Genomic DNA, 16,148 nt, shown 5'->3' with positions numbered 1-16,148 from the left:
CACCAGGCACGAAGGAAGCAGCACGAGCCCTCCCATACCAGCCCTTACTCCAGAGGAGTCCGTCTTACCAGGTCCCCAACAGTCTCGCGCAGCTCCCGGACCTTCTCCTCCAGGTCTAAGTTCCTCTCCGTCAGAGTCTCCACCATCTCTTCAGCACCCAAAGCAGCATCCACCTGCAGGCACACACCACATCACACTCCAACCTGGAGCTCGACACACTGCAGCAAGCAGCTCAAAAATCCTTTTATACCACCGTGGGATCACTCTGCCAAGCTGTGGGACATGGCTGACAAATCCGTCTCCCCATCCTGGGGTGAGGGTTTGCCAGACAGTGCCTAAGCTCCCTCCTGACAGAAGAGAACAGCATCCCTCAGGAGAGCAAACAACTCAAACCAGAACAGCCAGCAGCCCCAGAAGGGCGGGCACGCGAAGAGAGAGGCTTGGCTTTGGCTCTTGGAGATGTTACTGGCTTTTTAGCTGCAGCATCAGGGCACAAGGTTGAACAGTTTCAGGTCAGTGTAAATGATGCTGACCTTCAGGCTGAGTCTTCGCAGACTTGTGACAGCGCTTTCCAAGCCCTCTGTCCCCGCCGAGGACCAAGGCGAGTGGTTATACACTTACAGCATTAACGGAGGAATGGCCATTTCAGTCTCTTTGCATTAAGAGGCATCACCTCTGCTAACAGCCCACCTTCCCCGCAACTCAGGCTAATGCTCAGAGAGCGTGAGGCCAGCTTCCCTCCAGAACAGTGGTTCGGAGGGATTGCACAGGCTGCTCTGCAGCGAACGAAGAACCTTCCCAGGGGCTTCCTAAGGGCTGCCCCACCCCTGCCCCGGCGTCTCAGCCTGGCCAGGACCAAGCCTCATGAAGATCACCCAGGCAGGAAGACGTGACGGATCAGCACTGAACGAGCAGCAAACACAGATCAGCCCTGGAAAGCACGACGTATCATCCATGTCCTGTGTTCAGGAGCCACCCTATGGCCAAGCAGAGTCCAGCACAGTTCCACTGCTGGAACAGGCTTTGCTCTTGCACAGGGACCCAGAAGCGTTAGTCCCTGCAGAGGTATCGCCGAGCGTGGCTCTCCAAGAGCAACGGACAGAAAGCGCTCTGTGCCAGGCGGTGGCCCGAGCTCGCCTGACAGCAGTTGCTCGATGCTCCAAACAGCCCCAGACTTCCCCCCCCCTGCTGCCCATCCTTCCCCCCATGGACTCACCTGCTCCTTTAGCTCATCAACCGTTTTCTCCGCCTGCTTCACCTCCTCCTGAAGCTTCTCCCTCTGCTGACGCAGGGACTCCAGCTCCGTGTTTTTCTTCTCCATTTGCTTTTGAAGCTTCACGTGTTCCTGCTTCTCCGACGCAGACAAGTCCCGCATCCTTTGACAGAGCAACCAGATCCATCACAAGCCCAGCAGAGACCCAGGTACCAGAGCAAGAGAAGCCGTTCCCTTCCCAGACATCGCTCTTGCTGGGCACCAGCAGAGCCAAGACCCCCTGCCCACACTGGCTGCCCATCGGCAGCGCGAGCAGAGCTCCTTTGGAGCCTCTGGCAGCCCCTCCCTGGTGGGGACACGAGGAGCGTCCCCAGAGAACAGCTCATCAACAGCGAGGGATGGGGGTGAACCGGTGCCTGAGACGGCACCTTCCTTTGAAAGGACGAGAGCAACAGGGGATGGAGAGAACAGAAGAGGAGAATGTAGAAAAATACAGACAACAGAGACAGGCAGGAAAGAATAGCTGTAAATGGGACAGGCCAAAGCACAGAGAGGAAGAACCCAGTTGAGCAAAGAAAAATAAGTCACATTCATAGCCTTCCACAGTGTAAAAGAGAAGGTCAGCAGCAGATAGAAGACAAAGTACAGACACGGAAAGGCGTTTTGTCACGCGCTGAGAACAGAGCTTTGCTTATGTGTATATTGAAGCCCCTGTGTGAACAGCCCTGCTAACAGCCCCGAAGTGGCTCTGCCCAGGGAGTGCAAGCGCTGGGAGCTCCTCTCACTTGGGCCTTCTTTATACCTCCCACCCCAAACACGCACTGGTTTGGAAGTCCGTGCAAGGCAGTTCCTTGTGTTTCCTATCAGGAGGGGATGCTTCCACCTCCTCTACCTGTCCCTGGCCTACAGGAATAATTGTCTTTCAGCACCGGCTGTTCTCTGCACCAAAGGCAACACAGCACCCTGCGCACCCTGAACCGCAGCCACACGGGAGGAGCGAGGTGGGACAGCGAGCAGCGGTGTGGTTACCAGAGGGCTGCCACCCGAACCTCGAGGCTAAAGCACGTGTGGCTTCCAGAAAGAAAAGCCCCAAAGCCCCGAGCCCTGGCAGATGGGCTTGCTCAGGGAAAGGCAACAACCAGGTCCCAGTGCTGAGCAAGCTGAAGAAACCCGAAGCAGGACGGGCGCAGGAGGTGTCTGGAGAACTGTCCTGTACAGGCTGCGTGAATAAACCTGCAGCTGTGCTGAAGAAGCAGAGCACTGCATACACAGAGAAATGAAACACAGAAACTTTCCGAAGTGGCTCATTTTCTCCCAATCTACATTGGTCTCCAGTGACAAGAGATTCTCCCTTCTCTGTTGCATGCTCAAAGGAGCACCAGAGCTCAGAAACAACCCAAGACCAGCTAGCAGATGTTACACCGGCTGCTCGGGAGAAGTATTTGGATCAGAGCTCTGACACAAAGAGCTATTAGACTAAGAGAGCACGAGATGCCGTAGGATGGAACTTCATCGGCAGCATCCCAGCCTTTGGGGAGCACAAGTGGTCTCCTACCTTACAAGAGCTTCCTTGAGTCTCGCGTTTTGCTCTTCCAACTGTTTGACTTGGTAACTGGATGCTGCTCCATCCGAGCCTGCAGCAGAAAGGAAGCATTATTCCGCTTGTGCAGAAACAGCAGCTGCTAAACAGACCCAGTTCTCTTAACACTAAGTGACATTACAAACACCAGTAAGAGGACAGCTATGTCACACCACGGGGAAATGCATCAGTCCCTCTCCTGCAGCTGAGCAAAACTGAAGCCTGGTGCATAACACTGGCACTCGTAGGCTGAGCGATTCCCCGATGCCACCAAAGCCAGTTAGTGCAGATGAAGAACCAGTGTACCAACCTGCAGACTGTACCCGAGCAGCCGCTGGGCTATGGCAGGGCGACGCGTCGCTGGATACTGTGAGTGCTCTCAGCTCTCAACCCTCCCAGCCCTCACAATTCCATGAAACCAAACTCAAATCAAAGACGTTGCTCATCTCGGTAATTTCCACGTCTCCCTGCAGACTACTCCCGTCCTCCCTGCATTCTTCCCAGTCCCTCGACATGTCTACCTTTCTGTCACATCCCTCAGCCTGCCTGATCAGCTGCTGCTTGTACGGGTTTGATTTTGTTTTCAGGTGAATGCCAATACTACAAGTGTTTAATGGCTGGCTCGTTTCCTGCTGTGTGCAATTTTTAAAGCTCACCTTGAATACCAAGAGCTAAAAGGCCCCAGGGGAATCCAAACAAGGGTAATGCACTGGTTTTGAAGCTGTGCTCAGTGCAAAGGTGGGAGGTTGGATCAGTAAGCAACAAAAGGAGTTGTGTTACCTCCCACATAGTCTGTCCCAGTCAAAAACACCTTTTGGGGTGGGATCCACCATCCCCAGGAAAAATGACAAGCATTAAAACTAAGCCTGAGCTCCTCTAAGCCCAGGACAGGAACACTTGTCCCCAGACTCAAAAGCGCAGCAGCTCCATCTCTGCCTTCTCGGCGAGGCCGGGACCCAAGCGAAGACGAAGCTGAGCTGCTGCCTGCTGCTGCCCTGCCCACGTGCGATGGTTGTACCTGCGCCTGCCGCGCAGGGCTGGGGATGCAGCAGAAAGCCCCAGAGGCTGCCGGGGGAAATCGCAGAGGCAAAGCCTCAGCCCCACCACAACCAGCAGCGAGGAGGCACCACCGCTCCGAAGCGGTCAAGCATTCTGCTCCCCAGCGAGGAGCTCCCCTGTGCAGGGGGACCCAGGCTGAGACCACCCAAAAGCTGACCCCTTCCCACCTTTCTCTTCAATCTCGTGCTTCAGGATCTCCAGGTCCATCGTGAGATATTCCACCTTCTCTTTCAGGGAGTCCACCTCCTGCTGCAGGGACTCTGCTCGCTCTTCTGCCATCTCCTTGTCCAGGGTTGCCATCTCAATCGCATCGGCGGTGTCTGCCATCTCCTCCATGTAGCGCTCCTTGGCTTCCAAGGCATCTTTGGCTTCCTGTGGTCAAGCACATAGAGGTGAGAAGACCCTGGAAGCCCGAGGCCAACGATGGAGAGACCCCTCTCACAATTACTGACCCTCGGACAATTATGTCTCTCATGGCTCTCGCAAGCGAGGATCAAGTCCAATTAACAACAGCTTATCGGGGCTGAGAGGGGAAGGCCTCCTGCCAGTGCTCCAGGGTGCCCATCTCCCCTCTCCCGAGGCCTCTCCCCTGCTTCCCACCTTCTCCCATCCACAAAAGAGCCCAGCAGAAAAACAATCTGCAGGTGAGGAGAGACAGATGTGAAGACAGAAAATACGTAGGCTTGTACTGGAGCAGACCAGCAAGTAAATCACTGGGGAAACAAACCAAGAATCCACCCCGGAAAACCAGGGCAAAGAGAAGCAAAAGCTCCTTTGCCAGCACGGCTGGAGTCCTGCTGTCTGCCTGGGAGCAGCAGTGCGAAGAGCAGGGAGAAGGGAAAGAGGGAAGTCACCAACCTGCAGCAGACATTTCAAATGACACCCCAAGGCAGGGCTCAGCAAGAGCAGAGCGGCCACAGGAGAAATGTTCTCGATAACGAGCGACACTAAGATTCATTAGCTCCAAAGTCCTGTGGCTTTCGCTGGCAGTGACTCATACCAGCCAGCCCTGCGGGGCAGGAGCTCAAAATGTATTAGTTTAGCTAAAGGGAGATGAGTTTTAACAAATTAAAGTCTACATTAGACAGTCAGGATCAGGACACACCCCCCCCAGGAGCCACCGGAGAGGGGAACCCACTCCAGAGCAGGCCAGGAAAGACACGGCGTAGAGGGAAGGGAGCACCCATGGACGCCGCCGTCACGGGAGCGGGGAGGACCCGCACGCCCAGCACTCCAGGGGCTGAGGTGGGCCGGGACCCCTGCAGATCGTCTATTCCGACCCCTGCTCGAGCAGGGGCGGCTGAGCCGGCTGCCCAGGACCCTGTCCTGTCTGGTCCGGTCATGTCTCACACATCCCCAGGGATGGAGACCCCAAACATCTCTGAGCAACCTGCTCCAGTGTTTGATCACCTTCACAGGGAAAAGGTTTTTTCTTATGTTTAAACTGAATTTCCTGTATTTCAGTTTGTGTCCCTTTCTCTCTGGGCACCACAGAGAAGAGCCTGGCCCCGTCTTCTTTACTTCCCCCGTCAGGTATTTATACACATCGACAAGGCCCCTCACATCCCTCAGCCTTCCCAGATACCCGTCACTGCTCAGCTCAGACGAGGCTCCAGAGGACTGGATCATCTCGTCACTGTTTAAGAACAGCTCCTGAGATGTTCCAGCTTGCTTCAGCCCAATTCCCAAATAGACTCAATGCTGATTATCAACTCAGTACAACAAAACAAAAGCTTATAGTAATGCACGTTGGGATGTAACTGCTTTAAGCCATGAGTACTGTACAGGAACATACTGCTCACTTCCTGAGAATTTTGCTTTAACATGACGCAGAAGCAAGCAAGAGGAAGGACAAGCTGCTGCTTCACAAACACTGGAGAGCCAAAGACAAGCGCAGGGCGAAGAAAAACCTCCCACCGCGCAGGCGTGGGAGTTTTAAAAAAATCACTCAAGACATCCAGGCGTTGGGACAGCGGGAGAGCTTAGGCTGCACTGTCAGCATCGGGAGAGAGAAACAGATCCCGCAGCATCACCAGTGAGCCTCTTCCTACGGGGCTGGCTCTTCCAGCTGGATCGGAAACCTCAATACACAGCAATGCTCTTAAAGCTGCTGGAGTCCACTGATTTTTGAAGTCAGTTGCAAGATCCCCAGGGGCTTTACTTAAGCTTTTGAAGGTGGGACTGGCAGTTTATCAGCAGGTTTGGAATTTGAGTGGTGCCCCTCCCACAGCGCTGGCAGACCTGCAACAGCAGATTAAACCGGAGAATCGCGGCTGCTGCCACACTCGGACACCCATCCTGCAAGCTGAGATGTGCAACTTGCTCCTCAACTATCGCACTCTTCGTCTCCATCTATTAAAGGAAACCACCTCTAACATCAACCTATCTTACCCTGCACAGGACTGAAACTTGCACCAACAGAGGAATCGACTCATGGACAGATCAGACGCTCCGGCCTCAAAGGCCAGGCTGCCCGACAGATGGGGCAGGCAGGCAGCAGAAAGCAAAGCAAACCCTGGGGCGCGCAATATCTCTGGTACCTTGGCAGGACTGTGGAAGGTCCACCCAAAGGCTCAGCCTGCTCTGGCACCTAGCGCGGTTAGAGAACGAAGCTGTGACTTCAGCCCCAGGGCAAGCTGCACGTGCTACTGCCACGACGGACCAGACCCACGCTCGCATGCTGCACTAAGCATGCCGCACACTCTGACTGTATCTGGGATTTGCACTGGCAGCTCAATACCTAAATCAATATTTACACCGGAGAGAACAGCGATATGTGAGGTCAGAGGCCATTTGAGGTCCTGGCATGTATTCAGAAGACAGGAGTCAGGACAGCACACCGTTTAATGCCAGCTGATATTTCATAAAAAACCCCACGCACGTTTTCAGCAATTGAATTAGCCCTGCAATCACCTCGCCCTATGCAAGCCCCAGGACCAGAGCCGCCCAGCTCCCCAGGGACGCTCACCTTTTTGGCCTCCTTTAAACGTTTCTGGAGATCAGCCTGTTGTTCTTGCATTTTGCTCTTCCATTCTTGCACCTGCTCCAGCTGGATCTTGTACTTCTCGAGCTCTTTAAGCTTTGCTTTGTCTTCATTTCGCTTTATCTTCAGAGTCTCCAATTTCTCCTCCAGGTCCCTGACTTGAGAACGCAAGTTTTCCTCCTCCTACAACATCAAACCAAGAATTACCAAAAGGAGCAGCGGCATCCTTTGGAGAGAGCTCCAGATGAATTAATTTAACCCACACAGAACCTGACCCATCAGCTAGCCTGTATTTTGCCATCGTTACTAGGGCAGTTTTAGAAGAACGCATTACTCTCCACTTGCAGCTACAGAGTCCATCTGTCATTTTAATCTCTTGATTTTTACTACACATACAACGTGTGATAAATGTTCCTTGACGCACTGACAAAAACCTTTTGGCTGGCACAAGGTCCTGAGCACCTTGCTTTTGACTTCACTGGGATCTATGGATGCCTAGATCCTTTAAAAAACAAAACCAAAAAAAACCCCCACCACTAACACGTCCAAGTTCACCCTTCAGTAACTCTTCTCCCGCTCCTACTCAGAGCAGAGCAATGGCATGCAAGAAACACGCTTTCATAAACAGAACCAGATCTTACAGAAAGGTTCTCTCAAAACAACGTGCACGATGGTACAGACTTACAGCGGCCAGTGGTTTTAGTTATTAGCGTGTAATTCAGACACATGCTGACACACACACGTAGGGTGCACCTCAAACTGCGCACTCATGCCCCAAGTTCACTGCACCCCGGGCGAGCTGCTCCCCTTTCTTCCTCCCCCCAATATCCGCCCTACAGAGCACGGCGGACATTTGTACGGGGGGGTCTCCCCCACGCTCCCTACCCGGGGGGCCGGTGTGCGCTGTAACCCACGGCGTGTCAGACCCGGGGCAGCTCTACAAGGGCGAGCCAGGTACAAGCCTAAAACCCAGGAATCCTCCTGCCTCGGCAGACCGAATCCTAAAACGGCCTCTGCCGAGCACCCCAGGTCAGCTCGCACGGGCGGCCCAAGACCTTTTCCGAGGCTTTTCTAGCCCATTACCCGCACAGCCCCCCCCCAGGCCGCTGGCTGGCCAGCACCCCTCTGAATTCAGCCCCTTCTGCTCTAAGTGAGTTTGGGCCGCCTTAGTTGGGCTTCCTCGTGAAACCAGCTTTACCTGTAGTAAAAGATACAGCTCGAGGAGGACACTAACACCAGTACGCAATGGTCCAGGAGCGGCCGCAGAGTGACACAGCGCTGCAGCTGGGTCCTGCAGCGTTACCTTGAGACCAAAGCCAACGGTGGCCGAAATGAAAGCTGGCACGTGGAAAAGGGAGAGAGCTTGAGATTTCCAACAAGGTGCAGCCCCCGCGGGGGTCGCATCCCACCCGGCTGTAACGGTTCCCTGGCACAGGCCTCTTACGCTCCAAGGGGAAAGGCACACCTGACTCGCCTTAAAACACGGGCAAGGTTGGCACCGTGTTTCTAAACGGCTGTGCTGTAACGGGGGAACTGCCCACGCAGGACGGGCAACACCACTCAAGCAGCACAAAGTCGTAAAGTTATTGCACAGCCACAAGCGAGCTGTTACTGGAGCGTGAGTTAGGTGGAAGCAAAACCCTCGGCTCCCCATTATGGAGCTGATGGGGCGATTTCCACGTGCACGCTCATCAAACCAGAGCCGTGGGGCAGCGGTCACCTGGCCTTCACGGAGACACTGGGACGCTGCCGAGCTGTCCTGGAGACAGAGAATACCTTCGGTTAACACTGGCCTGTCTTGAACACAAATCACACATCTAAAGTACACTCGTGTTTTACGGAATGGGAGAATAACTGAGGTTGGGAGAGGTGAGTGGAGGTCTCCGCTCCACCTCCCTGCTCAGTCGTGCTGAGCAGATCAGGCTGCTCACGGCCTCGTCCAGCCAAGCTCTGGCTGTCTCCAAGGACGAGGTCCTGCAGCCCCTCTAGACCCATCCCGGAGTTTGACCACCCTCACCGTGACAGCTCTTCCCTAACACCAGCTGGAACGTCCTGTGCTGCCATTCACGCCTGTCTCCCTGCTCCCCGTCGCTGCACACCTTTGAGGAAAGCCCGGTGTCCATGCCATTTAAAGAAAAACCCCAGTTCCACCGAAAAAACCCAGTTCCCTCTTTTTTAAATTCTGTAAATAAGCATCGATGCTCTGCAACAGACCCCAGGCTCCCCCCAGCACCGGGACTTTGCAGCCCCATTCCCCTCGCTTGCAGCCTGCGCAGCTGCCGCGAGAGCCCTTGCAAAGAGCTGGGCAGCTGCCCGAAGCCAGGGCGATTCAGTCTTTAAGTGGCGTAGTCCAGACAGCCACGCCAGGGATGGCCCTGGGCTCTTCACCAGTGCCCGCTCGGTCCCACAGCAGCACCCATGTAATCCCCTGGTGAGCTCCCACCAGGGAAAACGGATCCTGTATTTGCTGGTTCAGCTCCCACAGCCAGAGAAAGGCTGATGCCAGCGCAGCGGTACCTGGGCAAACGGCTGCGAGCAAGGGCAGGAGAAGGGGACGTGACCCCCCTTCTTCTGGCAGTAGCACAGGGTTAAAGCAGCCTCAGGACTAAAGCTTAAAAATCACGAAGCCAGGTGACATTAAGGAACAGATTTTGAAAAAAAAAAATCCTATGCGATGTCAAGCAGCATAGAAAACCACACAGATTTCTCCTCTGCTGCTTTCTCAACCCTGGACATACAGATGCCATCAATACCATCAAGCGAACGGTTTTTGCACCCATTAGATAAACCCATTACCAGAGTCCTCGTGGGCACCTCGGGGGAGTGGGGACATCCCTTCCTCCTGCCAGGTCGTGGCTTTTCCAGCCTTTTCCTCAATACACAACCTCAGAGCGAGCTCTTTGTCCTCTCATGCTATTATTCTTTGCCCTCGTGCCCCAAATCTTTCACAAGCTCTAATTTTAACTTAATTAATACGAAGCAGGGCGTAAGTAATGAAAAACTATTTTAAAGATCAAAAATGGAATAACTCTGCTGATATAATTATTAGAAACACTCAAGTTTGGGAAATATTGGACCTCTCTAAGTGGTCTTTGTATCTGAAGGCAGGAGCGTTCCCAAAGCGCATCCACTGCTGGTCCCTCCGCTCCAGTTCACCCAACACCAGCGTTCAGGACCTCCCCTGGATTTAACGCCGTCGAGCTCTCCCCTCACCGGCAGGTTCAAGCTCCGACTCAGAGCCTCGACCCCCAGCACGTTCACCCGCCAAACTGCTCTGACGCCACGTGCATCCCAAGGAAGAACGTGCATCGAGAAACGAATTAAGCTATGGCATCTTCTCTTCGGAAGTGTCTTTCCAGCTTTGGTGTGTCTGCCTGTGCATTTGTCCTCGGCCAACTCCCCACCAAGCCGTGCACAGTCCTCTCTGTCGCCTGGCTGCTCGGCTCCTCCCGCAGACCGTGGTGCCTAAACCCAGCACAGCCTTACGGGCGGTCACACAAGCCCTGCGCAGTGACCACCGCCGGGACCCGTCAGAGGACCTCTCGCTCCCCTTTTCCTCATCCTCCTCCTACCAGTACTGGTGGCAGGTTTTCTCTCCTCCTCCCCTTAGGAGCTACCACCCTCCACACCGGCAGAGCCAGCAGCTTACCTGGGCCACAGCTTACCTTTGTGGGTGAGGGAACCGGAGGTGCCACCGGAGAGGTCAGGGAGGGAGTTGGAATAACCGGGGCCACCAGCGGCGTCTGAGCAGGCGTGCTGGGCTCGCTGCTGCTCATCTCCCCACCGGAGGCAGAGGCTGAGCCCGAGGGCCCAGCCGTGCCGCTGGATGCTGCAGAATTGGGGGTCCGGGTGGGCTGCAAAACAACACGGTCAAGGGAGAAAGTCAGATGAGCACGTTTCAAGGGAGACGACGCTTCCGCGACCAGTCCATCTCCCTGCACTCTTCAACACCACTTCAGCTCTGGTTTCCTTTCACCAGGGTGTTTCTGCAGGTCAGCCAGTCTCCCAGACTCACATTTCCAGCACAGATGAAACCCAGAGCACGGTGACAGCGGGGACATCAACGGCAGAACAGCTCTGGCTGGATGGAGCTCATCCGCGCCCTCGCTGTACGCAGACCTGCAGCGTGCCAAGGACTGGCACTACTGCAGAGACTCCCCAGCAGCGTGAACGCTGTGATCTTATGCTGCTCTGGGAGGAGTCCAACTCGGCCAAAATTCACAGATAATCAGTTGTTGAAGGGAAAGGTAAAATCTTATTACACCACTGACATAGTTAAAAAACAAAAACAGATCTTTTTCTGAGCGCACAAGCCCTGCTTCAGGCCTGAGACAGGACGAGTCCCTCTCCTCCCTCCTGCAGTAGCAGGGACAATAAAAGATTGCCTCTCCCTACGAACGGTGTTGCATTTATTTCCTTGCGCTACCACATCTACCTACGCTGCTGCTGCAGGTACAGACCCATCTCCTTGCTCTTCACGGCAAGGCCAGCTCACACCCCGAGGCCCCGGGACGTGAGGGCAGACCCTGCCTATCAAGCGAGCGTGCCGGAGGGGATGAGAGCAGGGAGTAACGAGGGTCCTCGGTCGTGTTTGCAGAGGTTTTGGTGTCCCAGCTCCAGAGGATGAGACAGCAAAACCTCAGAGCACACTGAGATGGGAGCGGCGAAGGTTTCGCCCCTGTCCATCCTCCACATCTGGAAACACGACGGGACACATCTCCTGCTCAGCATTTGCAGGAGCCTGAGTCAGGAGCTGCTGTGCCCACGCATGTGTGCCAGTGCCACCGGCAGCTTGTCCGGGACACACTGCGGCAGGCGCCCAAGTCTGCACCCTCTGTCTGCAACTACAGCAGCTGGGGGGACAAAGCACTGAATTTTAGGGGAACAGAAGGAGAAAATGAAGGAGTAGCAAGAGTTCACCAGAGTCCAGGGAAAACCAGTGGAGCTCGGAGGAACAAGAGCAGCAGAGAGCTGCTTCATCAGTGCTTACGAGGCTGTTAATTGCTGGCTGGGAACTCAGCAGTGAGGCTGGCCATGTAACCCAGGTGACAGGACCAAGGGAAGCCAATGTCTGAAGGAAAGCACCAGGTCCATCAGAAACCTCTGCTGTTCTCCTCACAGACCTGTATTTCTGGGGCACTCACCTCTGCGGCATCTAACGCTGCGTAAATTAATTTCCTGACTTTTTATTTTACTCCTTGAGATTGGCTTTTTGGCGCATTGCAGTTTTGCAAGGCGCATGGCTCATCGCAGGCTGGCCGGGCAGACGCACGGACACAGTCGAGACAGGCGCAGCACCTATGCCTCTACACCCGCCTGTTAAAGCGGTGGCAGGACGCAGAAACAGGCGCTCACTTGCCACGCTGTAGTCGGATCTTCTGCCGACTCCTGGCTTATTTTAGGCAAATCTGAGCTAAGTCAACTGCAATAGAGAAAACACCCCACGGACAGGCGGGCAGCTCAGCCTTCCCCTCCCAGGTGCGATCCCGGGCTCTCCCAGGGACGGTGCGAGCCCCTGCCTGGGAACAGTCTCCATGGCACCAAGCCACACAGGCGCTACCTCCAAGAAATACACTACTCAAAACAAGGACATTGTTCTTGTTCCTGCTGCTTCAGGGATTAGAAACCCTTCACAGATGGAACCTTCAGTTTCTGTCGGGACAGAGCAGCATCTCCCGGGACGCACCGGGTACAGTTCCACTGCTCATCGCACCTGAAGAGTTGGAAACCTTTGGAGACCCGCGACTTGGCCTTGGCAGTCGCGGTCAGGGAAGGTCCAAGGGACGTACTTTCTTCCAGAAAGGGCCAAAATGCCGCATGGCATCTCCTAGAGCCCTCTGCACAGCTACTGGACAGCCTTCACTAATGGTTCCTATTGAAAATCCATTCCCAGGAACCAGGAATGTCCAAGCTGCCAGGGAAAGCGGCCTGCCAGCTGACCCTATCTGATGTGGACACATCTGTGAGCCCGACCAGAATAGGGGCAATGGCTCGAGAGAGGCTCACAACGCTGCAGAGTGCCAGAGCAGCTGGTCTACGTGGGCAACAGCTCTGAGCTCAACATGCATGCAGGGGTGTCTTCAACTCCATCTAATTCCTGCCCACTGTAGATGTGAGGCCAAAGGAGGAAGAGGAGGAGGAGGAGGAGGAAGGTCACGTAGGACATCCACTCACAGCTCCTCTCCAGCACAGGTTACAGAGAACAAGAACACCATTCAAACCAAGGGCAATGGTACGTGATCCACTGAGAGCTCTCCAGGACCTGCCCTGGTAAAGGGTAAGCTCCCAGCTGGGACTGGAAACTGGCTTAAAATCCACACCAGCACGCAAAAGCTGCTTACCTTGAGCTTGCTTCTCTACCTCACTGCAAACACATCACATGCACTCACAGCAAAATCCTTGCTGTGTCTCAAGCGTTTGGGCAGGAGACATTTTAGAGGAAATTTTAACCTACAGGAGTGGCGGACTCTCCTCCTCACATTGTGTCCTTATACTTCTGCCACGCTTTTTTTTTCCCCCCCATGAGGTCCTACCTCAGCCTGGGCTCTGGCCCTACAGTGCCAAACCAACAGTTAACAAGATGTTTTTTGGAGGGGAAAGCTAGATGCCTGGCAGCTGGGATCCCAGTTGCCCTGGGACTGAACGAATCTGTCACTGCTCTGGTTTGAGTTTCTTATACAAGCCAGTGAAAATAAAGCCCTCCCTGCAGTGTACTCCTTCCTAGAAGAGAAAAAACCCATTGTTCACCGTTTACAAACTGTAACTTGGCTATTATAGAGTTCTTCGAGGATTTACCTCCCTCGTTTGCTCTCCTCCAACCATGTGCCCCTTTGCGAGGCAAGTCCTGCTAGCTAGGGGCAGACCTCAAAACGTGAGCGATTCTCTGTGCTGGAATCAATACAGCCCTGGGTGACACCCCTTGGCTCTCACCTCTCTCCTCCAACAGATAACCTCAAGATCCCACTGGAAAGTACCCACGTAAGCCGGGAAACGGCAGTCAGTGAGAAGCAAGTAGTAACACTAACAGGGACACCAAGCAGCGTGCTCTGCCAGCCAGCCAGACTGGGCATTACTACACCGCTTCTATGCTCCACTCCGTTAGATGAGCTCTGGCTAAGAGCACAAAGCCCTTCTATAGACATTTTGCCCAGGCAGGTTGTCCCCAGTGACTTAGACACGCTCCAGAGGAGCACATCGCTCCTGTGAGCTCCTCCACGAGACGGAAGGAGAAGAGCAAAGGCACGTTGGGGTTAGCACTCATCGAGTTCGTATTTAACGCAGAGGGGATGCTCAGTGCCCCCCGACCGCCGCTGCTCACCTTGGGCCGCCGGGCCGTGGTCTGGAGGGCAACGGGAGCGGAAGGCAGAGGAGGAGAGACATTCATACAGGGACAGACAGGAGCAGAGGTACAGACCGCAGCAGCGCAGCAGCAGGTGCAGCAGAGAACAAAGTAAAGGAAACAAAAGACATCACGGCAATTAGTGTGCATGGCATCGGTGTACGAGCTCATTAACCCACGCTCCCAGGGCAGCTCCAGGTGGAACCCTGCTAGCAGAGCTCCCACGGAAACGGAGAAACAGAGCCCGGCGGCAGCTCAGCCTCCCGGTCAGGTTCTCTTGCCTAGACCAGAGATCGCTCATCGAGCTCCAGCCCTGCTTCTCCCCCTTTAGCAAGGTGCAGGACCACAGAGCCAGGGAGAAGGCCGCTTGCCCGAATCCCGCACCAGGAGCCAACCCCTGGCTCCAGCAGACACCCTGGGGGCAGATGCACCTTCTACTTCTAAGAGATCTTTAGCTTCAAAGGCAGAAATCTGGGCTGCCCTGGGTCAGCCTGGAAGCTGCCGCCACCTTACTGCGGAGCTGGTCAGCGTTCACCGGTTCCTGCTGACGAGGAGTGGGTTTAACTCAACACAGCTTTCCGAGAGGTCACTTGAGCGTGAGATTGAAGGGGTTTTATTTTTAAAAAGATTTTTTTCCCTCCCCTCACCCCTTTGGTTTTCTGAAGGGACTAAAGCATCACCAAGCCAGCTGCCCACAGAGGTGCTGGAGCCCCCGGGCTCTATTTCTCTTTAGTCATAAAACTTGCAGGGACCACATGGAGCTTCTTCTCAAACACTTCCATATTTTCTTTTCATTTCTGGAAATAAATGCATCCATCGACTTCAAGGCAGGACCCTCCACCCCCCCAAATACACCCACCGTTTGCACATGCAGCATAGCAGTAACACAACCGTCATCAGCTCAGCGCTCTCACGTCGAAGGGTGGGGAGGCCGCACCACCTATCTCAGCACATCCTCGCTGTGCACTTATACATCAGTCAACAAATATTCTTCCCGTTAACAAACAATCCAACCAAATTAACGGATATAACAACAGGTAACAGTGAGGCTGGCAGCACCCTCCTGCCAGCCGGCAGCGGGGGAAGCTGGACGGGCAGCGCTCTGGGTGCGGGCAGGGAGCCCCCGGGCGCTGGAAGCCATCGGAGCGGGCAGAGGGAACCGCTGGCAGGGACATCTGCTCTCCAGCTGCAGCTTTCAAACACTGGGGCACGTTTTAAAGCTTTTCACATTCTGCTTCATTTTTTATTCTATTACCTAATCCACAGCTTAAAGTAACCAAGAAGAGAAAAGATCAATAAAAACACTGCCGTATGATCCTACCCAAGGATGCAGTCGTGAGCGAGACGTTTGGTCGTACAAAGCCCGTCAGCAAACGCTGAGCCCCTGCGGCCCAGAGGCAGACCCGGCTCAGACCTGCACAGCATCACACCCACCACCACAGCGTCTCTCTGATTTGCAGAAGCAACGGTCGCGTTCCCACCCAAGGCCTTGATAAATCAGCTGAGAGACCTTATAGCTACTTTTTTTTTTTTTTTTTTTTTTTTAAATAGATTAGAACTGGATGGGTTATCACTTCTAAATAGCTGATTACCTATTGCATTACTTCGGCTAAATCCTATTTTGCTCACTGCCAGCCTTTTCTAAAAGGCTGCACTCAACAGGAAGCCCATTTCAATACTGAGGGAAGATACCCATCTTCCATAACATCTTCTGCTTGGCAAAATTTGCCAGGAAAATGTAATGACAACAGTAAAAGCTTAAAACCCTCAGATAAATACAGGGCTGATTTAGGAGCAGTGGTATAAGCTCTTCAGGAGTACTCCAGCATCTTTCAGAAGTCCTACTAAATAAAGATTACACTGAGTGGCACCGAAAATCTGAAAAACGCTGTGAAAAAAAACCCTCCCTCAGGGACTTGGCAAGCCACATGCAGGGAGATGCTTCCACTCCTGGCCAAGCACATGGGGAGAACTC

At 54.1% G+C, this 16,148-nt stretch overlaps 1 protein-coding gene across 5 annotated transcripts in view; it reads right to left on the bottom strand.

The window, feature by feature from the left end:
- The window catches only part of DCTN1 (dynactin subunit 1), a 60,081-nt gene that overhangs the window by 14,743 nt on the left and 29,190 nt on the right, over positions 1 to 16,148 (bottom strand). For 4 of the 5 annotated variants that reach the window (XM_050895782.1, XM_050895781.1, XM_050895784.1 and 1 more), the window contains 7 exons: positions 14,153 to 14,173; positions 10,500 to 10,688; positions 6,820 to 7,017; positions 4,019 to 4,223; positions 2,769 to 2,847; positions 1,217 to 1,376; positions 69 to 173 (listed from right to left, as the gene is read on the bottom strand). In XM_050895782.1, the coding sequence (XP_050751739.1) occupies positions 69 to 173; positions 1,217 to 1,376; positions 2,769 to 2,847; positions 4,019 to 4,223; positions 6,820 to 7,017; positions 10,500 to 10,688; positions 14,153 to 14,173 (957 nt within the window). The remainder of the gene's footprint in view (positions 1 to 68; positions 174 to 1,216; positions 1,377 to 2,768; positions 2,848 to 4,018; positions 4,224 to 6,819; positions 7,018 to 10,499; positions 10,689 to 14,152; positions 14,174 to 16,148) is intronic. The other variant, XM_050895779.1, reaches the window with a different exon arrangement.

Source organism: Gymnogyps californianus, chromosome 4, assembly GCF_018139145.2.
Source record: "Gymnogyps californianus isolate 813 chromosome 4, ASM1813914v2, whole genome shotgun sequence".
NCBI classification, from domain to species: Eukaryota; Metazoa; Chordata; class Aves; order Accipitriformes; family Cathartidae; genus Gymnogyps; species Gymnogyps californianus.
This window is presented reverse-complemented; position numbering and strand designations above follow the sequence as displayed.